General features: G+C 40.1%; 1 protein-coding gene across 3 annotated transcripts in view; it reads left to right on the top strand.

The window, feature by feature from the left end:
• Positions 1 to 286: 286 nt before the first annotated feature.
• The window catches only part of LRIG3 (leucine rich repeats and immunoglobulin like domains 3), a 48530-nt gene continuing 24430 nt past the window's right edge, over positions 287 to 24386 (top strand). For 2 of the 3 annotated variants that reach the window (XM_009004128.5, XM_009004129.5), the window contains exons 1-3: positions 287 to 825; positions 6467 to 6538; positions 6738 to 6812. In XM_009004128.5, coding sequence (XP_009002376.4) covers positions 608 to 825; positions 6467 to 6538; positions 6738 to 6812 — 365 coding nt within the window. In that variant the 5' untranslated portion in view covers positions 287 to 607. Of the gene's footprint in view, positions 826 to 939; positions 1059 to 6466; positions 6539 to 6737; positions 6813 to 24386 lie in introns of all 3 variants that reach the window. The other variant, XM_054238336.2, reaches the window with a different exon arrangement.

Here is a 24386-nt window from a genome sequence, read left to right on the forward strand (position 1 = left end):
TCTCCTAAATATCTCCAACTCCGAGAGCTAGCCTAGTATTTGCTCACTTCCTTTTGCCTTTCAACTCCATTTGATACACGTTTCCCAGGACGTAGTGGAGACTTCTGGCTGGAGAGACTGGAAAATATAACTCCGAATTTCCTGCAACCTCAGCTCCACTTTCTCCCGCGCGCCGGCTCCGAGTTGGAGCCGTGTTATTGTCACGTGGCCACAGGGCCGCCCTCAGCCGGTCGGCCAATGGGCGCGCGCCAGCCTCTCCCAGCCCCGCCTCGCTACTCCGCCGCGCAGGGACTTCGCGCCGCACGGCGGGGTGGAGGCGAAAAAGTTTCTTTCGCTGGCTAGAAGGGGCTTCGGCGAGCCGACGCTGCTCAGGCCGCAACTCTGTCGCAGTTGGCTGTTCTTTTCAGTTTCACTCCTGCTGCCTGGAGGCATGAAAGGGCTTTGCCGCCGGGAGTAAAAGGAATTGACCCGCCAGCGCGAAGGCGGAGCGCGCGCACGCGGCCGGGAGGGCGGACGTGCACCCGCGGCTGGAAGTTTGTGCGGGGCCCCGAGCGCGCTCCGGCTGGGAGCAGTGGGCCGAGACCGAGACCAAGGCCGCTAGAACGCGATGAGCGCGCCGAACCTCCGTGCGCGCGCGGCGGCGTTGGGGCTGCTGTTGTGCGCGGTGCTGGGGCGCGCGGGCCGGGCGGACAGCGGCGGCCGCGAGGCACTCGGCCACGAGCGCCAGTGCCCCGCTCCCTGCCGCTGCCTCGGGGACCTGCTGGACTGCAGTCGCCAGCGGCTAGCGCGTCTTCCAGAGCCGCTCCCGCCGTGGGTAGCTCGGCTGTAAGTATTCGTTCCGCGGGCGGAGGGGGCCGGGCCGCTGGAGATTCTGGAAAACTGAATCCGGAGCGGGCTTGGTTGCTCGGGGTTCGGCGTGCATAGCCTTTTTTTTTCCAGGTAGCTCCTTCTGACCCAGATTGCGATCGGCGCCCGTGGGCGTGGTAAAACAACTGTCCGGGCCTCAGTTTCCCTCCCACGTGCTTTGCGTGCTCTTGGCGCGTCCTAACTGGCTGCAGGTAGGCTAAGGGAGTGGGTAACTGACTACGCCAGAGGCCGGGGATGAAGTCCTGAGCCCTAAGCTAGCCAAGTGGTTCAAATGCGCGCTCCTGTTAGGCCTAGGCGAGATAAGTGGCAACCTGCTCACTACAGGAGTTTGCATTTCTCCCAAAGTTCAGCTTTAGTTTCTAGCTCTGTGGTTCAGTTTTAGTTTATACCTGCGTCAGACTCCTTTTTCTGTTTCCGTCCCGTAACTAAAGTTAGGCATTTCATTTGGGAAGCCCCCTCAACAGAATTCGGTCACTATTCAAGTTACGGTGGAGGTACTTCTGTTGCTCTCCCTCTGCTTGCCTTCACCTCAGGAGACCATAAGTTCCCACTCCTCAACCAGATTGTAAAGAATGGTCAGTAGCTATGCAAAGGGAGGAACTCGATTATCCAGAATTAAGGGCGTGATTTCTGTAGCTCCTCAGCACGCCCAGAAGGTTTAGGGGAGAGCGCAGAGTGCTGTTATGCAAGTTTTTGGATTGTAGCTGAAGTCTCAAAACCTGAAATCACTGCCAACTGCGTGGAAGAACAAGGAAGAAAATGTAATTTAGTTGGAAATGCTGATCTTTTCCAAATGTCATCTATTCTTCCTCAGTCCCCAGTTTTAATATTGGAGGAGTGCTGTATAAACAATCAAAACTTGTATTTTTTAAAGTAGTTGTTCTGTTGAAAATAAAGTGCAGTTCATACGTAATCTTAGTTTTGCAATGAAAGTTCTAAGTTCTTAAAACAATTCTAGTGAACTGTATTAGTGCCCTAATCGTGGTAGGAGGTTTGGTCAGGTGCTTAAGAAGTTATATTTTAAAATTACTGTGCTAATCTAAATAAATTTTGTGAATGTAGAATTGTTGGCCGTCAGAAAGTATATTCTTTGTGTTTTTAATGTCTTAGTTTAATAGCGTATTAGATTGATATTTAATTTCTTATGATGGGACGTTTTATTTAGTAGTTTTTATTACAATTGGAGGAGGAGATAAGGGCTTTAACCGAAAGCAGGAAGACTTTCAATTAGTTGTGGCTAATTCTGTTCAATTGCCTCTTGTGGAGGTCATGCTGTCTTATGCATGAAATGTGAATGACTTTATTGACAACATATGGAACTGAACATTGAATGACTGGAAGTGAACACTTAGGAATACTAGAGGGATGAGAAAGAGAAAATGAGTACAGTGCTTCCTGGAGTGTTTAGAAATGCTTAGCTTATTCACGGAATCTAACTTGTATTCAATAGCTTTTCCATGTCGAGTTGTCTATTGTGGTCATGCTAGTGTGCAATACTATTTTTTTTCGTGGATTTAGATGTCTAGAAAAAAAATCCGTTGCCCTTGATTATAAAGTTGGATGGAACCAAAAGGGGTTCGATACCTACTTAAACATTGTCTTCAAAGTAGCTGACCTAATTAGGATTTTGTTTTGCAGATAATTTGGTGGCACACTAAAAACAAATTAGAGTTTATTTGGTTAGCACAGTCTTTAATTACATTTCCACCAGCAGTAAATTGTCTCAATACTAGTCCACATTCCTTAAATGTATGTGAAAATAAGTTCCACTTGTATAAATAAGCACTCAGTCTGTTGTCAGGAACCCCGCTGTGATCACTCATTGGACAGCTCTGTCATTCTTGTACTTCTGTGACTTTTAACCATCTTTGTAGGTGTCACCAAACCATGTGGTCCGAATTCTTTATTGTAAATATTTCTTTTGTTTGTACCTAAAGCTCTAGGGGTTTCCTCTCTCCAGTTTTGAAAGGAAGAGAAAAACACGTGGAATTGAGTTTTACTTACTCTGTTATTTGGTATTTTAAAATGGGAAGCCGAAAAGTTTTTCGTAATTAGAAAACCATCTTACGGAGATGATTTTCGAGTTCAGATATAAGTAGAAAAATGCATGTTTTTCTTCCTCATATCTTACCTTCCCTTTCCTTAGGTAATCAAAATAGTGAAAGTTTGTCTTTGGACTAGTTTATGAAAGCACTTTTCAGACAAAAGTTCAGTGTCTTTTTTTTCATTTGTTGAATTTGCAAGTTTAAGAAAAATCTCTACATGTGTATTTTTCCACTTTATTTGGTTGTGATTTATTGCTATAGGAGTCCCATGTGTGAAAAGTTGACTAGTTTGAGCTGTAAAATAATAATACTGTATCAGTACTCCTTTTAGAAAATGACCTCTAATTCTTTAATGAAAGTGGCTCTTAAAAGTAACTATGTGAGCGAGACTCTGTCTTTAAAAAAAAAAACAACAGTAACTATGCGAAGCCCTGCTCAGAACTACCATTAAAGGCAAGCTAGAGTTTATGTCTAGAGTTTGTGCTTAAACAGTTCTCAACCTAAAGAGGAATGCTTGTTAGAATGTTATTTAGCTCAGAGATGGAAAAGTTGCTAAATTGCCAATGAGAACTTCCAGTATTCTGGAAGTTCCAGTAAATTCTCACTGGCATTTCAGAATTATTTGTCTTTTGTAGAAATGTTTGGGTTCTCAACAGGACTTAGGCGAAAGTCCCAAAGGTAGTTTGTGCTGGTGTGACTTCTTTAGTGTTGACCTGCTATAAATCTTCTGGTCTGTACCAGAATTGGGGGTGGGGTGGGGGTAATAGTCCTTATGGTTTTCACAGCTGTTTTTCTATATTTGCCAGACTAAAACATGAATATAGCAGGCTGATTTATGAGTCACTTTGGATCAGTGTCTTAAAACAACTACAGCCTGGCTTTTTGTTTTTCAGCTTTCCAGATTTCTGCTGAATTAGCAGCTCTGTAGGCCCCAGTGGGATTGATTAAGAAGCTGTGCTGGATTTGCATTTAAAATTTGACTTGGAAGTCAGATTTCCAAATGCCAAAAGGGAGAAAATGATAGCATGAACCAAATGTTGCAAATTGATTATTTTCATATATATTTATTCATTTGCTAATATGTGGGAGGAGAGATGTCTGTCTAACCACGTAGAGTTTGATTTTCAAGTTTTGGCCAACTGAATTCTGAGTATATAGTTAACACTTTTGTACCTTACTACCTTTCCCATTCATTAACCCCCCACTACAAAAAGTTTTTGTAAAAGTTTTGTGGGGAAGATGTTCATTAATGGAACTCTAAACATGAAGAATCTGCCTTTCTTATTGAATGTTTTATGTTCTGGGTTTAAGAAAACATCGACATTGTACAACTTGAATCTGTTTTTAATGGTGTAGCCATAAAAACAATATAAGGAAGATTTAGGAAAATGTGACATCCCTTAACTGGAAAGTAATCATTTGTCAAATGTAAACTATATAAAATCTAAATTTAGGTACACTAAAAGTTTCATAGCTGTAAGTATTTAGCAGTAAAAGTCACTTAAGGGGTATTTTTTTTTTTTCCTCCTACATATAATGTAGTTTTAACAGTACACAAAGCTCAGGAGTGGAAGTGTGTTGCGATAACTGAAATATTTAAAGTTGCCAGCTCCTGCTTCTGGATCAGAAATGAGGGGTCTCCACCATGTGCACTGGTCTCTGAAGGCAGTTTCTTATTTTTTGCAGGTTTTTTGTAGGGGGAATCTTATCTCATAACTAGTTGAAAAAAATTTAAGCACTCCATCTCATTTCTCTCACAGGATTGCCCTGTGAAATAATCCTTAAAATGAAGTGGAGAGCTCAGTTTTAGTTTTTTTTAATTCTTAATTAAAAAGAAAATCACCTGTGTTAGATATTAATGCCAGATTGCTTCCCCCTTTCTTTTTAAGACCTGAAACAATAGGGGATGCAGGTTTATGCTGGTTCAATGCTCTTTAGTTAAGTGGGCCCAAATGAGACTTTCTGTTGACTCAGGCTACCTCCCAGGTGAAAGACTCTTTTCCTTGGTTGTTTTTAAAACCGGGTAGGAAATCTGTGACTGTCTGGGGTGCTAAAAGCACACAGGTTTTGTTTGAATCCTAACGTGAGTTGTTGGGCTCACGGCTTCCTTGATGAACTCCAGATGGACTTGAGCTGGGCTGTGAGGGAAAGTGTCTGGCTCCAGCCAGCGTGGTGAGCAGGCACAGCAGTGGTTGTAATTGCAGGATTTTTATAGTTTAAAGACTGTGCCAGATTTTTTTCATGTTATAACTCTACCAGAACAAATCTACTCATGTCTGTCACTGTCTGGTAGGTCTTTGGGCAAACATATTTCAAATAAAACCTTGCAGATTGTTTTTTTTTAGGTGAGAAAGAGAATTCAGGTTTATGCTCAAAACACAAACTGAAAGACTGAAAGGATCTCTGATTTCTAATTGTTAATTAAGCAACACTGTGCTTCTCTGGAGGTGATTTCTCTTTATTTTTTAGGAGTATACTTATGCATATAACAAATAATTTATGCTTTTCTTTAATCAACTTTAGTTATTTAAGACTTTAGTTATTTACAAATCTCCATTTTAACACTGAAAAAATTAGTAAGGGTTGAGTAACCTCTTTCAGTGGCAAGCTTTAAGCCACTATTTGTTAGCCTGGTTTTTCATCGCTCTTGAGCCATTTCATTTTTATTACACTATTGTAAAGGCACATAGTCAATATATTAACACATATTGGGAATATAACAAAGAATATTTGCTAGAATTTATTCCATATTTTGAATCTTAAATGAGATGACTTTCTAGCGTCGAGTATTGTATATATATGAGTTTATTGTTTTTAACAGTGATGATGCTCTATGGAAATTGTTACCAAGTTAAATTGAGTTATTGAGTAAGAAACACATTTATTTTAATGATTGAAATCTGTTCACAAGTTTCCGGTGCAATCTGCTGAACTTTGTTAGATGGTGATGTGGTTTAAATGATATATTACCAGATATTGAGATTTGGGGAACTTAAGAAAGCAGAGTGTTCAGATTGTTTTCTATTCTCAACACTCACAAACAAAATGATACTTTAAATGATTTTGGTGCTTTAAGGCAGAGAAATAAATATGTACGCAAAGCAATTTCTGTTTTTTTTGAGTGCAATAAGGACATCAGTGCTTAAATTTATGACAATAAAAAGATTTCTATAAAGGCTTTAGTTTCAGCAACCTGCCTAATTAGCTCCTTTTCATAAACCATGATGTCATCGTATCAGGTTGGGAGTGGGGAGATGTGAGGGCGAAGCAGACCTGCCCATTCACAAAAGATCTGTTCACCATGTGCCAAAAAACATCTCTTAAAACGTTTGTGGGCTTAAAGTATTTGAATCTGCCAGTCTCCTTAAACTAATTTTGTCCTTGGCGTTTGTATTTTTGAGTTTGGCATTTTGGTTACCATCTAGTTTGTGGACAGAATAGACCAGTTATTCCTCCTGCTCTCGCTAGTGTTTTTAGAGATAGTTCATAAGCCCATTTAGCACTATTTGTGACCTTTAGAAATGACTTATAATTTTCTTTTTGTTTTCTCATAGGGACTTAAGTCACAACAGATTATCTTTCATCAAAGCCAGTTCCATGAGCCACCTTCAAAGCCTTCGAGAAGTGTGAGTCTTCATTATTTCGTTTTTTAAGATTTGAGTAAAATACATTACCCCTTATGTTATTTAACTGTAAAGAATACTTGGATTATAGTAAATTATTCAAAACTTTTAACTTGGGAGGTTTCTTGAAATAATATATAACGTTTTCATCTCTATGAATTACAGATTACCTAATCAGCTTTTCTTTTTTTGGCATTTATAGGAAACTGAACAATAATGAATTGGTGACCATTCCAAATCTGGGAGCAGTCTCGGCAAATATTACACTTCTGTCCTTGTAAGTGAATGTTAGCAGAATTCCTCATGTATGTTTGCAGGAGCCTTGGGTAGGAGTTCCATAGGGACTAGCATAGGATCTTAGAAGAAAAATTTGGATATTTTCTTCAGAGTATAATAAAGATAGGCTCTTTAAATTGGTCAACTTGTTTACTAGCCTCTAACTCTGCCATCCCTAAATTTCATGTATTCTTATAACAACACACTGTACACTTGGCTGTCGGTGCCAAACTGGTCTTCAAGATTCAAGGAGACCAGCTTCACCCCATAGAAATGTGTATCTGATCATATTCTGTAGACTAGGGCTTTAATTCTGGTGTTGCTCAATGGTTGGCTTGGGAATCTGTGGATTATGTATTAGGTACCTCCTAGTGGAGAATGATCAGAGTTGTTTCGTGAGGAGAAATTGGAGTTGAGAATAAGCCATTGGCAAATCCTGTTTAAGTGTGGTACCTGCAGTGGAAATCAGAGTTCAAAAACAGCAACTCAAAATACCAGCCTATACAACAAAAATTAAATATGTGACTGAAGACAACTTTGCAGGTTATTTTGCAAATACAAGTTTTCAAATGCAATTAAGGTTGTACCAAGTTTTCTGTATTTTTAGTGTAGGTAATATGCATATACATGCACTTAGGTAGGCTTTGGAATAATTTTGACTTTCAGCATTTAAAGGTAGCATTTAGAATACCTGTGATTTAATTTCTAAAATTTAAGTAGCTTACCACCTTAATCTTAAATAATTAAAAAACATATTTAAGCTACTAATGTTAAAAAAATTTTTTTTCTGTAAATAACTTAAGGAAAAAACCACCATTTTTAGTTGCTTCTGGGAAAGGTGTTGGGAGGGTTGAAATTATACAGTAAATTTCAGGAAAGCTGTTCAATTAATAGAGTGATCACTACCCAATTGCTTACATCTGGTAATTTATAGAGGTTTGTTTTTACTGAGGGCCCAGGTCAGCTAAGTCACGGGTGTAGCCGCTGTGTCTGCTTTCCTCTGTTTGAATAAGAGCTAAGTGACATTTGATACTGATGTGGTTTTTTCCTAAGATCAGAAACAGAAAGGAATGAAAGAAAAAGCAGTTGGTATTTGACAAATAAACACTGTATTTAAAAAACATTTTTTATGCTAGCATAAATACCTTTTTTCTTTGTCTTTTACAATTGCTTAAAATGTTAGAATCTAAATGGAGTACTTACTGGTTTTGGTATCATAAACATCTCCAGCTACTCTTGTTTGACCAAGGTGGGCTTTTTAAATTCCACTTTGCTCTTGCTGTCCTCGCACTGCCTGTTGGCAGATTCTGTCAGTATGTTTAAGAGAGCTTGAGGGTCATGGCATACTTCATGGCTGAGAGGATTCGAAGTGCAGTTTTGAAATCTGGGTGGGATGGGACAAGCAGTCTACTCTTTGGCATGGTATAGCATTGAGAGCATTAAGAACTCATGAGGAAGTGAGAAATTTTTAAGTAACCTGGTGTTTTGCACTTTAAAGTTATAACCTGTAATTAGAAAGCTAGCTAGAATGACCTCTCAAAAGTTAGAAATTTGTGCTCTTTCAACATTTGTCCTTATCTCCATATTGCTCTTGTGTTTCACTTTAGCAAGTGCTGGGTGTGAAATCACCCTGAGTAATCTCACTTTGTTTCTTCTTAATGTGTTATAGTACCTCTGGCCAGTGATTGCTTTGTTCATCTCACGTAATGATACATCCAAAGCGTTATCTAGATTACGTAGACTCTGGAAAGAGTAATTTATATCATGGGCCTGATAATGCAATGTGGAGAGTAAAAACATGTTTTTATGCCTAAGAAATATCCTGACAAATTTACCTCTCTGGTTGTTTTTATCTACATATGTTTTGGTTCTGCCTGAGGCTTCATTGGATGTTGTAATACACAGTCATTGTTTCTCAAGCACTTTACATTTCTGTATTGTGTAGAGTAAAACATTTTCTTTTATGTAGAAGCATGTGAAAGTAATCAAAGCTAAAAATCAATTCTGAAATACTTTTTGAGATAAAAATGTCTGTTGAATTGTGTTACATGATATACAGATTGAAAACTTGCTGTACACTACAATTAAATCTTATATCTTTCAAAGTAGTTATTATAATGATTTGACTTTCTTCTTCTTACTATTATTTTGAGATAGAGTCTCGCTTTTTCACCAGGCTGGAGTGCGGTGGTGTGGCAATCTTGGCTCACTGCAACCTCTGCCTCCTAGGTTCAGGCGATTCTCCTGCCTCAGCCTCCCAAGTAATTGGGACTACAGGCATGTACCACCACGTGCAGCTAATTTTTGTATATTTAGTAGAGATGGGATTTCACCATGTTGGCCAGGATGGTCTCCATCTTTTGACCTCGTGATCCGCCCTCCTCAGCCTCCCAAAGTGCTGTGATTATAGGCGTAAGCCACTGTGCCTGCCTGACTTTCATGTTACTAAGAGTTTTTTGCGGTTTTTTTGTTTGTGTCTTTTACATTTTGCAGAGGAAAACATTTTTATGGGTTATTTGCACAGGTTAAATAGTTTGAAAACTTGTGTTTAAATAAAATGAGTAATTAGTTGAAGTCTTAACCATAGGATTTAATTTTACTGCTCCATACTGTTTCTATTCTGTGCCATGAAGACACCTTCCAGCTGGAGGGGCTGCATGCGGAGAAGACTGTCCTGGTGAGACCTTTGTCTTCTCATAGTTATAGGAGCCAGGAGCTGATAATTAGATAAAGGGTACCCCATGTCTAGAGATGAATTCAGTTAGGGACCTGAATTCATAATATCAGGGAATCTGGGATGATGGCAATCTGGGATAATGCTCCATTAACAAAGCTCATCTCTAACCTTTTTAGGAATCTTTTAGCATGTACAAGACCCCAATAGACATGTTTTCCTTTGAATCCCACACAGAACTAGCTGAGAAGTCAACCCATGTGCTAGGGGCAAGGCATGACTTGTGTTTTTTAAATTTTTCTCTCACAATATGCTAGCTGTAGCAGGATGAAAGATTTTTTCAAAAGTGGAATAATCTTTGGAATGAATATATCTTAGAGTAAAACTCTATTGACCTAGCTTACATAAGGGAGTTGATTTTTATGAATATACAGATTCTGGCTTTGTGTGATGTGGAATGACCTGCTCAAGCATTGGACGTGATTGAAACCTGTGCTATGGGTTAGGGAAGTTTGAATTCGTGAGTTCTGCAACATCATTGAAGAAAAGAGCCTTGTTGTTTATGAAACAGAGCTAGTTGTGATGCTAATGCTTTATATAGTGTTTCCTAGTATGCAGATGCTTGCCTGGTGTCCCAGAGTTGAAGAGTCTTAGGTCAGTCCTAGGTGTCAAAGAGGCACCTAGGGTACTTGTTAAAAATGTAGATTCTCAGACACTATCCCTACAGATTCTAAATTAGTAGATTTGGGTGGGACTCAAGAGTATCCCTTTTAACATATGCAATATTCTAATCAGATATTCCATAAATATTTCTAGAATTACTGATAAGGGCCAATCTCATAATCAAGTAAGCCTTTTCTCTTTATTTCTTATCTCAAAAGTAGAGCATTTCTTCTTAGTCCATCATTGTCTTTATAGTCCATCATTATCTTTCCAGAGGTGACATTGTCATCATTCCAGAGAAGTTATTATAAATACTGGTTACCTTTGCTGGTAGTACACCAAAACATGGACTTACCAGTGGAGAGCGATTCAAGATATGTAAAGCAGAGTGACCTGATCAGATCTGCTAGTTGAAAATGTCAGACTGGCTTTAGTGTGGCAGATCACCTGGGGGTAGCAGGAGGATGGTTTAGAGGGGCAAATAATTAGATCGTGTGACAATTGAGAAGCCACAGTGGCCTGTTCTCCAGTGAAGTCACATCATTAGAACAGTGATTAAAAGTAAAGCTCAGGTCAGGTGGCCTGAAGTTAACTGCTGGTTTGTAACCTTGGGCAAGTTACTGACTGACTGTTTCCTCGTCTCTAAAATGAGAATAATACTGGTGTCTATCTCACAGAATTACTGTGAAGATGTAGAGAATACAGGTAAAGCTGTCTTGCAGGTACTGAGTGCTCAGTGAATGTGGGCTGTGATAAGGATGATGATTCATTCACCTGAATTTATTTACCAAGCCCTCCTTTAAGTGCTGCGACACCCCAGTGAAAAAGCATACAAACTCCCTCTTGTCCTGAGGCTTCCATTCTAGTGAGGACAGAAAAATAAATAAGTAAACTCATATCAAAAGAAAAGATAACATTAGCTCATGATCAATGCTATAAAGGAAAAAAAAGGAGAATGAGGGGATTAGAGAGCTCTGGCAGTTGTTCTTTAATGCGGGCAAGAAAGGCTCACATTTACCAAATCCTGCTATATGCCGGATGCTGTTCTAAGGTTACGATTCAGAAAGCAGACGGGAATCCCTGCCCTCATAGAGCTGACCTTCTCATGGAAGGAGAAACACAAAAAATAAATAAGAGATGTGGTCAGAAGGGGATACGAGCTGGGGAGAAGCAGCAGGGAAGAGGTGTGGGGACAGTGTGGGCAAAGAGGGGTTTTGCAGTTTTAAATGGGGTTGTAGGGAAAGGGCCACGGGAGGAAGATACTGGAATCAGGGACTGAAGGTGAGGGAAGGAGTTGTGTGTGTGTCTGGGGATATTGGGTCATCTTGCTAAGCCTCCCCTGCCACATTCAGGCCCATCTTACTTTGTATACCCAACTTACACAGTAATGAAATAATTTTGTTTATATTTTTCTCCTCTGTTGAATTTTGAGGCCTCTATAGCTAACTCTTCTTTACCCTGGCATTTAATGCAGGTATATGGCATAAGTTAGTGTTTAATTAATGTGTGAATTAAGGAATATTCATGGAATAACCACATGCTGTACTTAGCATAATTCAGACAGATCTCCTTCTAGCCATTTAGTTTAAACCAGTGGCTAAAGATTTACATTGGCAATAGCATACCTATGTTTTACTTAACTTGTGTTCAATTATGCATACTTGAGAAAATAATAAATTCTGACAATAGCAATAATAATTAAAAGAAATAAAAGGACAAGAGAAGTAATTTAACACAAGGATTCAGCTCAGCACTCTAGCCAGTAAGTACATGCCCTAGAGTATGTATGAGGTGGGAAATAAAAGCTCCCTTTCCTATATGCCTTTTTTTTTGAGACAGACTCTTGCTCTGTCACTAGGCTGTGGTGCAATGGCATGATCTTTGCTCACTGCAACTCTGCCTCCTGGGTTCAAGCAGTTATCTGCCTCAGCCTCCCAAGTAGCTGGGATTACAGGCACTTGGCTCATTTTTGTATTTTTCGTAGAGATGGGGTTTCACCATCTTGGCCAGGCTGGTATTGAACTCCTGACCTCATGATCCACTGCCTTGGCCTCCCAAAGTGCTGGGATTATAGGCATGAGCCACTGTGCCCAGCCTCCCATATGTCTTTCTGAGTGAATATCTCAGCCCACTGAGGGTGACTTTGGTGTTCAGAGATACAGTTTTTTTTTCATAGCCCCTGTGCCCTTCACACTTCTGAACTACTTTAACAGACCCTGAACTAAAAATTTTAAATGCAAAACAATAATGACAAAACCCTCCTCTTCCCAAATCGATCTGTTCCCACACTGAAGGAAAACTGCCTATGGTAGGTTCATTGAGAGAGGAAGACTGTCTACCTAAAGTACCTTGCAGGTGTCATAAGAGATCTTCAAGGGTGTGATCATATATGGTTTTCCCCCATCTGCTGGCTTGGATCCTAATGCCATGAGATGTGGTTGCATTGCATCAGAAATCCTTCTGTATTGGAGATACTTTGGGAGTGCTGGACAGCCATGCCCATTGCTATGCTACAGAGATGAATAGTGGGTGGTAGGGAATATTGGCAATTTGTATGGCATGAACTATAGTTATTGTAGAATCCCAAGGATGATGATTTTTCTTTTCCAGTTTTGAAGCTTCTACAAGCACAGCATGTGTAGTCTCTAATGGTGTGGTCACACATCTCCTTCCAGGGTCAGACTTCTATCTTAGTGAGCTCTCAGTCCCCGCAGCCCACTACAGTCTCAGATACATAGAAAGTGCTCATTAATGTAATCCCAGCACTTTGGGAGGCCGAGATGGGTGGATCACGAGGTCGAGAGATCGAGACCATCCTGGTCAACATGGTGAAACCCCGTCTCTGCTAAGAATATAAAAAATTAGCTGGGCACAGTGATGTGTGCCTGTAATACCAGCTACTCGGGAGGCTGAGGCAGGAGAATTGCCTGAACCCGGGAGGCGGAGGTTGCGGTGAGCCGAGATTGCACCAGTGCACTCCAGCCTGGGTAACAAGAGCAAAACTCCGTCTCAAAAAAAAAGGAAAGTGCTCATTAAGAATCAAGTAGAGTGGCTGGGCACGGTGGCTCACACCTATAATCCCAGCACGTTGGGAGACCCAGGCACATGGATCATGAGGTCAGGAGAACGAGACCATCCTGGCTAGCATGGTGAAAACCCATCTCTACTAAAAATATAAAAAATTAGCCAGGTGTGGTGGCACGCCCCTGTAATCCCAGCTACTCGGGAGGCTGAGGCAGGAGAATCTCTTGAACTTGGGAGGTGGAGGTTACAGTGAGCCAAGATCACCCCACTGCACTACAGCCCGGGCGACAGAGCAAGACTCTGACTCAAAAAAAAAAAAAAAAAAAAAGTTGAGTAGACAAGAGAAATCGTGGGCCCTTGTGCAGCGGAAGAGAGACCTGAACTGGGAATTGGACTCACAGACACACAGGTTTTCGTCTCGTCTCACACTACTAACCTGTCTGACCTTAGGCAGACTTAATTAACTTTTCTTTGTTTATCTGTGAAAACAGTCTAAGATGTCTGCCCATCTCTCTCCCAGGGTTCCGGTAAAGGATCAAATGGCATAATGTACATGAAAGAGTTCTGAAAGTGTGAGCGGCAGCAGCTGTTGCTTTTTCATTGCGGTGGGCTTGGCAGAGGAGCAGAGACTGGAGGCAGTGGGCCAAAGTGGATTCTTGAGTGGGAGGGTCACGGGAGGAATGCAGGATTTAGAAACATTATCCTGCCAGCACAAGGTGAGGGAAGGAAAAAGCACTTTGCTTTAGGAGTGAATTTTCAGGAAAACTTCTACTCTCTTCACATAGTTCCTAAAATTTGATGGGTACTCAATTATAAATAATAACAATATTTGTACCCTGAGGGCTTGTGTCTCTATAAGGTGAATTTCAAGCTCTTCAGAATGCCTCGCAACAATGCCTGCTGTGTACTAAGTGCTAGGGAACAAAGAAAAGTAGGATTTGGCCTCTGCTTTCAATGTGCTCTGAACAAGAGAGAAGACAGACACTAAAGATACAGCACAAGTGGGTGTGTCTGGGACGGTGGAGTATGCTTGTACCTGTGCCTGAACATGGGTTTCAGGATGTGTGGAGCGTGAGGGGAAGTGAGGTGGAGAAGGAAGGAAACTTGTGTGAGTTGGTCAGGATCAGCTCAGGAAGCTTCTTCCATGCTTGGGTGGTTTGCGTGTTTGGTGAGTCATTGAAGACTTTTTTTTTTTTTTTAAAAGCAGGAAAATAAAATGACTACAGTTAAGCACAGAATCTGCTTTTCTCTTTTTCTTTCTTAGTCATTAAAGTCATTTCATTTTCAAAATCAAGTGGATAAAAACAAATATGGCTTTGATAATAAATAATTATGATTTGCCAAATGCCTCTTATCCATTGACCCCTGGAGCTCTTAGTGATCTGAGCCCTCCTGTGTGTTAGGCCCACATCTCTTTCTCATAAGGGGAAACTGGCCATGAGGCGGGAGTCATAGGAGCGTTGATTTATGAATGATGAATAGGGTAGAGTTGGCCCTAGTGATCACAAATCAGATCTGCAATATTCTGCTATTTATGTTCTGAACCCAGCACCATAATAAGTGAGAATTTCATTCATAAGCATGCATTTCTCATTACATTCCAAAAATCAGACCATTGAGTAAACAAGTTTGGGAAACACTTATTCGAGAGACTGTTGCTTGGGTGCATGGCACAGAGTTTATTTAATCCATCAAACTCAACTTGTAACTTTAAAGTAATATTGATATTTTAATATGCTCTCAATGTAGTGGTAAAGTTGCAAAGAGGGAAGGCAAGCATTGAATGTATTTGCGAACTTCTGTGGTAGCGTAGCCACTTGTCCACATCAAGTGATGATGTCTCTTAATGTACAGTAGGGCTCAAATAGTTACTTTTTATAAAAAAACAAAACTTTTATAACTCAGTATTTGAAAAGTGGTCATCAGTTTCTCTTATTAATCATGGAAGTTGAGGAGAAGCTTTAGCCACAATTAGAACTTAAGTTTCTGGGGAAATTGGAGAGTTTTGCTTTGATTAAGTGGACAGAAACCATATCCCATCCTTACTCACATCTGAGTGTAGAGAAACCCATGGAATTTGACCGGCTTTACTGCCAAATTTATCCAGAGCGTGTGCTGTCCTGATGCAGATGAATGGGCAGTTTTCTTCATATGTAAAGGACCATCACTGTGTTAGAGGCTGTAGTCCCTTTTCTGTTGCTTATAACAGAAAACCTGAAACCTATGCAGAAACCTTTACAGAATACCCATAAACGTCTTTAATTTATAAAGAAAAGAAATTTATTTCTTATTATTGTGGAGGCTGAGAAGTCCAAGGTTGGTGGGCCTCATTTGGTGAGAGCTTTTTGCTGCTGAGGACTCTGCAGAGTCCCTAAGCTGTGTAGGGCATTATGTGTCAAGGGGGCCTGAGCATGCTAGCTCAAGTCTCTCTTCCTGTTATAAAGCTACCACTCGCACTCCTGTGATAACTCATTAATCTGTTAACCCATGAATTCATGGATGGACTAACCCATTCATGATGCAATCACCTCTTAAAGTCTCTATCAGTAGGACCACGTGGAGCATTACATTTCAACATGAGTTTTGGAGAGGACAGATGTTAAAACCACAGCAGGGGACTGCAGCCTTCACCAGTATATGCAAACCAGATATTATGTTTAATGGAAATAAACTCATGAAGCTCAAGTCTTACAAAACAAACACATAAACATCTTAATATGATAAGTTGTAATCTTTTATTGGATTTTAAAAATGTTTATAGATGACTTACACATAAAAGAGAGTTTACTATTCACAGAGCTGTATTCGTAACAAACACTGTAAGTTTATCTTCACGTTTAACTATAAACTGGTCCCCAGAATTCATGGTGGCTAGGTTTTTGAATTCTCAATTCAGAATGACTGTATTTAACACTCAAATTTGCGATTGTTGCCTGATTCTTTAAATCCTCCAGCAGTTTCCATTGCTCTTAGGTGAGGAGAAAAATCTTTCTCAAGACATACAATGCTCTGCATGACCTACATCCTTTTGGCCCATTGAGCCGACTCTGGATTCACTCCTCAGTTCTCCAAATTTGCCAGGTTGTTCCAGCCCTGGGTTCTTTTGCATATGCATTTCTCTACTGCCTAGAACACTCACCCTCCCTACACTCTGTTTAAATCGGACTCTTAGGTTTTCCCTTACACATTTTTATATCTCCTTTATTATAATGTCTGCTTTATCAATAAGAAATTGTATTTTTTGCTCATCTATCTGTTATTCTTTAAAATGTTTCACCCACCAAAATGAAATTTTGCAGCAGCTGAGATCATGTCTGTTTCCCCATTGCAGCCCTGGCGTGTAGCACAGTGCCTGGCACATGGTGGCTTCTCAGTACATGTTTGTTGGATGAATGAATGGGTGGCTTAGTCTAGGTTAATATATTGGGGTAACTTTGCTCTTCCTGCCTTTCCATTGTGTTTCTTAATAAGACTTGGTTTATCCAAGGTAAGGACAGTTTGAGATTTGACAGTGACCCATTTTGGGCAACCTTTCTGTGGTGTTTCTTGAAGCCCATAAAATTCATCCCCATGTACTTGACCTGACTTTTTCGTATAGCTTGCCACAAAAACTCTTGTGTTACCAGTTTTTATCCTGAATCTATACCATTCTCATGCCCTTTCTCACCTTCACTCTGTTAATATCAGTTGGTGCTTTAAAGTATCAGGTACAACTTCTACCAAGAGACGTCTGTGTGCCAAAAGGAGACTTGTTCTACCAAGAGAGACAAGACAAGAAAGCTACAGCCAGTTTCTTTTCATGATTAGGATGGCAAGATTCAACATGTATCTCTATCCTGGCCTATTTATTTTTCCTGGTTCTCTTCCTTTTTTGGTTTCTCAGATGTCTTCTATAAGGCAGAGGTTCAGGGCCCTAGTTTGATAGAGAGACCAAAACAATGAAACAGAGCTCTAGTAGTACCACCTACTCTCTCTCTGGCTGAAAGTTGCTTAAGTACTAAATTTAAAACATGAAAGGAAAGGCAATTATAAATATAAACACCTCCTTTCTAATACTTAAAATCATCTGCCCGCTGTCTCCCTGTCTCTCATATAGCTTTATCCAGCAGCTGGAGCAGTCTGTAGTGAGGTGGAAGGCAAAATGAAACATTAAGGTAATATTCATGCTGCAGGTATTATACAGTATAGGATAAACATGGCATACTTCGACTGTCAGTTTTACAATGCACGAGCGATTTTAACCATTTTTAAAATAAGAAATTATAAAATAGAATCAAAATGAGGATTTATTTTTTTTTTAAGAATAAGATGTTTTGTGATCCCACATGAGGTATCAACGTAGGATAGAGGACAGTTCTTTAAAGATGAATGGATGTTTGCAGACTCAGGGAAGTAGTTGATTAATTGTATAAATCTCTCTTTTTCTTATTCTCCTGTGGCCTTTCTTGTCTTAATTTCCCCAGTGTACTCCCCCTGTATATTTTAAAGGGTGAAAGGAGTTAGGAACAGCTTGCTATATTATATAACTGGTTATAACCCATTCGTTGATAGTTTAGTGTGCTGTTACATAATCCTAGTAACTTGGAATCGGTAGAGACATTTCTCTCCATGGAGAAATCCCTGGAAGGGAGGTTGTCTGACCTCCCTCTCCTTCATCACTTGTAAGAACAAAAGCTCATTCCTGGCGAACAGCCTTTCCATAGTGACTAATTCTAATTGCTAGGACTTTTTATATATTAAGCAGAGCTCTGCCCTTCCACAGCTTCTACCTGTTGTCATAACTCTGTGTGCTAGAGAGCACAACTTATCTTTTCTGCATAATTCTAAATTATGCAGAATAATTACTTTTGATTATAATTAATAATTACTCATAATTCTCTTTTCTGCATCAAACTTAAAATATAAGATTTTTTTAAAACCTTCCCTTCTCCTGGCTCATAATTCTCATTCCCATTTCTTGTATAGCATGGGTATAGACAAGTTCTGTCCAGTGGGACTTTCTGCAATGATGGAAATGTTCTGTATCTGTGCTGCACATGGTGGTAGCCACTAGTCAAGTGAGTATTGGACACTTGAAATGTGGCTAGCGTGACCCAGGTTTTGAATTTTTAGTGTAAATTTAAATAGCCACTCATAACTAGTGGCTGTTATACTGGAAAATGCAGGTCTAGAGACTTAAAGTCCTCCCACCACATATCTTTCTGTCCTGACAGTAGAAACACAGTGCCCAGAACAAGATATCTGAGATGTGGTCCGACTTATACAGAATATGGTGGGGCCATCTCTCAACCAGAATACTGGACATTAATGAAGCTTAAGACTATAATAGCATTTTAAACACCATGTTATATTATTGACTCATACTGAGTTTGTGGTCAGCGGATGTCACTGAGCTTGTTGTCACTTCACGTAAGAATTGCTTTCAAATAGGTCTTGTAAAAATACTTGATTAAAGGCCGGGCGCGGTGGCTCAAGCCTGTATCCCAACACTTTGGGAAGCTGAGGCGGGTGGATCACGAGGTCAAGAGATCGAGACCATCCTGGTCAACATGGTGAAACCCCGTCTCTACTAAAAATACAAAAAATTAGCTGGGCATGGTGGCACGTGCCTGTAATCCCAGCTACTCAGGAGGCTGAGGCAGGAGAATTGCCTGAACCCAGGAGGCGGAGGTTGCGGTGAGCCGAGATCGTGCCATTGCACTCCAGCCTGGGTAACAAGAGCGAAACTCCATCTCAAAAAAAAAAAAAAAAAAAAAACTTGATTAAAAATTCGAAACACTGCCTTATCCCAGCTCAATTCTCATCTTGCTTTTTGAGCATTAATTGCTTGGAGAGGTTTGGATCACGATTCATCTAATATATGAATTACACTTTTAGTTCTGTGGCATTTGCACTTGATCATTCACGTCTCTATGTTCATACAAATGTCGACAGCATAGGGTCACAGTAGCTGCCACTAGCTGTTTCCCTAAAGGTTAATGTCAGTCTGAATAAAAACAAGGGATGTGAACTCACCTGCCTGTATGATAATTGTCACCACATTTTCTATGTCTTATTCACAAGGACAAGATAAATACTTGGGTGAAGTAAAGCTACTCTGTGTCTGCATTCTAGTCCATTGGTCTGTGAACCATTCCTATCAGGTAATTTAACTTGATGTGTTTATATGGAATCAGTCATCTATATGATAACTGATGTAGTGTTTTTTAGTTTGTACTATCATCTGAAGTGAAAATTCTTTATGTAGGCGAATTTTAAAAATATACAGATCCAACCTGATTTTTTTTTTTTCTGTAAAACAGACTACAGTTTATAACGGTTTTATTTTGGTGTTTAGAGAAAAACTGGTTTTAGTCATTGAATATCTGTTGAAGACTTGCTATTAAGCATGATGGACTGAGTGCATTCATTTCACTCTGCTCTTTTCTACAATCCCTTTAAAACAAAAGTAAAGGAGTAAAAAAGTGTATACCAACAGGAGCAAAGAGAAAATAGAGAACACGAATAGAGGATGCAGTCCAAATGAAAGATGCCATACAAATTTTGCAAGCAAATGGATAAATTGTAACTGACTTAAAAGAGAGAAAAAGTGAAGTTGATCCTTAAAAAAAAAAAAAAAGGTGTTTCAGAACCTCAAAGTGGCTTAGGAACTCAGAAGCTATAAAGATGGGAGTGCAGAGTAGGACTGAAAACAGGATTGGTTAAAACTTTTGAATAGGAAAATAGAACTAACCAGACCTCTCCAGATTTCTTCTCCAAAACTTAAAGCCCAGTAACTACCTTTCCCATGACACTGAGATCTGGAAATTTAATTTTGGGAGAGCTTAAATAGGAAGTCTCTGGCATTCAGGACACAAGCCCAGCTGTGAAGGGGGTGATGTTTGAGGGCAACGTCTTCTGAAATCAGGAAAATTAAGTCAAATGTGAATACTGAAGACAATGCCCTCTCCCCTCAGTTTATTTCCTGTTAGCCTTCCCAGATGGTAGCAGTCAAGCTGTACTCACCAGACTGGAGGTTGGAGAATTTGCGAGAAGATGCACAGAAACTGACATGTGGCCATTCCGTCCTAAGATAGGTCCCTCATTCATCTGTGCTGGCACTCACCATTCAGCAAGCCCATACCACACACAGCCCTCGGGAGGCTTTTAGTGCTGCTTTTTATTAAGTAGGAATGAGTACCCAGTGATCATCAGACTTTTGAAGAACATTCTAACAATGAAATCACAGTCTGAAACAAATGAGGAATGAGAATTAGAGACAAATGGAAGAAGAAAGGAAGATCGAAACAAATCTAATACCTTTGGAGAGAAAAGAGAAGGTACTGTGTCCACAAAACTAGAAAAACATGGCGAAAAAAAAAAACTTAAAGGAATATTCAGAAAAGTTAAAAAATACCAGACGCTTTGAAAAGGTAATAAAAATGTGAGAAAGTTGAAAAACTCTCTCAGAAAAAAACCGGAAAACAAAGGACTGGAAATCAGGGCAGGAAAAAAATGAGAAAATAGGAAGATGAACTAGAAAATCTAACACCTATCTAACTGGAATTTCACAAAGAGACATCACTGGAAGTGGAAAGGAGGAAATTATGAAAGATACAACAGAATTTCCTGGAACTGAGGAATATAGATTTCTGGATTGAACAGACCTACTGAGTGACATCTCAATGAAAAGAAGGCAGAGATGGTCCTGTGAGGACTGTGCTTCCATCTTGACACCATCAGCTGGGAACATGGTAGAAATACAGCTTTCTTAGTCCCTACCCACACCCAGTGAAACAGAAGCCCTGAAGGTGTGGGCTTAACAGTTTGGGCTTCCAGAAGCCCCTGCCCACCAATTCTGATGTGTGCTGAAGTTTGCAAAACACTGGCGCAGAGAGTCAGAATGGCCTCTGGCTCCCTATGCTGGCATCATCCATGAGCAGTGTCTTCAAAATCCTAAGAGAAAAAGATTAATAACTTGAAGTATACACACCCAAATTGTCAGTCCTGTAAAGATATTTCCAAACCTGAAGTGATAGTTTTTATACATGGTTTCTTGCAAAACTAATGGAAGATAGACCCCAGGAAAATGAAGGAGTAAACCAAGAAAGAAGAAGACTAGGCATCCAGGTAATGGGGCTCGCAGGAGGAGAGAGGTGAAAAAAGCTCCCAAGAGGGAGGGTAGGTTCTACAAGAGGCTACAATTTTTACGTGATGCAGTCGTATGACTTTTCTGCAGCAAATCTGGCCATTTGCAGTGTTTGTCATCCAGATCTAGAGTCACAACTCAGTAGAGCTGGAAGATCATTTTAAAATGATCTTTCCTCTGTTTACAGGTGAGAAAACTAAGGTTCATAAAATATGGTAGATAAGACATAGAACCAGGAATAGAATCAAAATCATCTCTCTGGGGAGCTGTAGTTTGAGTTACTGTGTCAGATCTGATCAGTAGGTTGATTAATGTAAAGTATCACAGTTTTATGTTTACACTTTCCGACTGGCAGCAGTAATGGACATTCTCATTTCTGATGTTTATATGCATTTTGAGCAATTGCTAAGATAACTCCTTAGGGTGCATTCTCTAGCTGATCTAGAGTGTCTGGACTCTAGCTTGTTCACTCTGGGGTCTTGAACCCATTCATTTTGTCCTAAGCTCTGGGGACCTAGAGATAAATTAGAATCTTCTTACTTCTTTCCACTCAGAAGTAAATCACAAGCTAGTAGGGGAGACTCAAACCACATCAGTGGTCTGACATGTGACTACCTCAAAAAAGAAATAGAAACATTTTTAAAATTTACTAAATCAAAGTAGAGTCAATTGTTATTGTACATAAATTAATTCAGATTAAAATAATTTTTCAATGTCTTCTTTAGCCTGTTGTCTTCGAGGATTTGCTTTTTGAGTTTCCATTTACATAAAGGACTAGATTGAATTTATACTTGAGGATCAAAGCAGGGCTGTTTTGTGTGTGGCGTGAATGGGCTTTTGACTTCTATTTCTTTTACTGATTTTGTTGTTGTTGTTGTTGTTGCTGTTAGGAAACAGGGTCTTGCTGTGTTGCTTAGGCTGGCTTTGAACTCCTGGCCTTAAGTGATCCTCCCACCTCAGCCTTCCAAGTAGCTGGAATTACGTGCATGCACCACGGAGATTGGGTCATATTTCTCTCTTCATTTTTAACATGTTATGACTGGTTCGTGACTAGGACACTGATTATTGCAGGACCTCAATATTAAAATATTAACATGTGGCCATCTTTATTATGTTTGTGAACCAAAGGATAATTATATTTTAGGTTGTCATGGCTTTTTGGTGAAAGAACTGACTCTTTGCTTCTTATACCAGGGCTCGTTTTCTGGTTAGTGTCCTTAATTCTTCATCAAGAATCTGTCTCCTTGCGAAAGTTTCCTCAGTTGGCTTTGCTCTTTGATGCCGCAGTACCAATGGACAGGTCTAAACATGTGTTCTTTTAATGAAACCTTAATTATCTTTTTAGAAAAGAGATGAGCAGAGACAGTTTATTTTATTTTTTTATCTGTATGAGAAGAATTTTTTGCTTGCCAGATTTCTGTTAAAAGTAGCCTGATATTATGGGGTGCTAGTTATTCCAGCCAAGATAGTTTTGAAGGAAACTTTTTGGAGGGGAGTGGGGGTTATTGTTGGAAATATGAGTGACCTGTAATGTGTTTGCAAAATGTAATGTTTTCTTTAACAGTTTATAATTCCTTTATAAATGGTGCTAAGCTGGTTGTTTGCAAGTTATATGTAGAAATTAGTATTTCCTTGGGGCCAGGCTTAACCGTACCAGTCAATACATTTAATCTGCTTGCTTGATGGTCGTTTAAATGGAATGACCACAGATTCAGCAATTTGTTAGTTGCAGTCACTGAATTGGACTTATGGGATGTGGTTAGTCATGCATTCTAAGAAAAGATGGCATTGCAAACATAAAAAATGTCTTCGCTTTAAATTTCAGTGCACACATCCTCTTAAAGGAAAATGCTGCATGCAGTTACCTTCTCTAAATTGCCTAGATTGCATGTCCTTACACATCACAGCTGCAAGGTCTTAAGCTGCCTGTTATCTTGTGTACTAGGTAGGTGACAGCTAAAACTATTGACAGATATCTCTTATTCAAAAGGAAGCTACACTTCGATTGGTTTAGGAATTCCAGTGTGAGAAAACCTGATATTCTGGTTCCTCACTAACAAAGACTATTTCACTCTGTGGTTCTCCTTTCAGACCCTGGAATTAAACTAACACCATTTATATCCACTTAAGAGAGCATGAAGGTTCTTTTGAGACACTTATGCTTTCTGGAGATACAGTGAATCAAGAAGTAGAAGCAGTCATCACACTAAGTGGTCATATCACTAACCTCATAAGTTATAGTTTGCTGTTGTTAATTTGGTACAGATTTAGATTCAAGGCAGGTGTTAACAGTATCAGAACAAACTAGCACAGTTCTTATGTGAGAATAAGCACTCATCTATTTTCTTAGTGATTACAGACAAATTAAAATGCCAGTATTGGACTGTTCCGGGCAGTAGCATCTCATACCTGAACAAAGGGGAACCCTAGTCTGAACCCTATGTCTTAGAAAACCTCCCATATCAGAAACACCAAATGCAATGGTAATGGATAGTGAATGAGAACTCCAGTAGAGCTGAACTGGGTCCTTGTGGCCAGAGGCTGCAGAGCTGAAAGAGCTGAGCCTGTATGTCAGCGAAGGAGAAGACACAGTGTGTGCCCTGGAAACCAGAGGAAGTGTGGTGCCTCACCCCCCAACTGGGCATTGAGGTAGCCCATCGTCATGCTGTCATCTGTCCTGCATGGAGTAGGAGCCTCCTGCTGGTACCCTTGCACCTGATCTTGCCCTCCTCCTCCCAGTCTTTCTACCCACAGCCACCAGAGTAGCCATTCTACAATGTACATGTGATATTGTCACCCTGTCATTCAACATCCTCTGGCCCCCTCCCCACAGTTGATCTTGAGATAAAGGCCAAATACCTGACGTGGTTTCAGGGCCCAACTTGACTGCTCTCATCATCCAGTGGCCTTACTCTTGAGCCTCTTTTTTCTCCAGTCTCCACCCATGCACTCTGTACTCCACCATGAAGCATTCCTTCATTTCCTCAAAGGAAGACTTGGTCTGCTCTCACCTGCCCAAGTCTTTGCCTCTGCTTGGAGCACTAGCTGCTTCTGTCCATTGCTGAGCTAACTCATCCCACAGATCT

The sequence above is a fragment of the Callithrix jacchus genome, chromosome 9, assembly GCF_049354715.1.
Source record: "Callithrix jacchus isolate 240 chromosome 9, calJac240_pri, whole genome shotgun sequence".
NCBI lineage: Eukaryota > Metazoa > Chordata > Mammalia > Primates > Cebidae > Callithrix > Callithrix jacchus.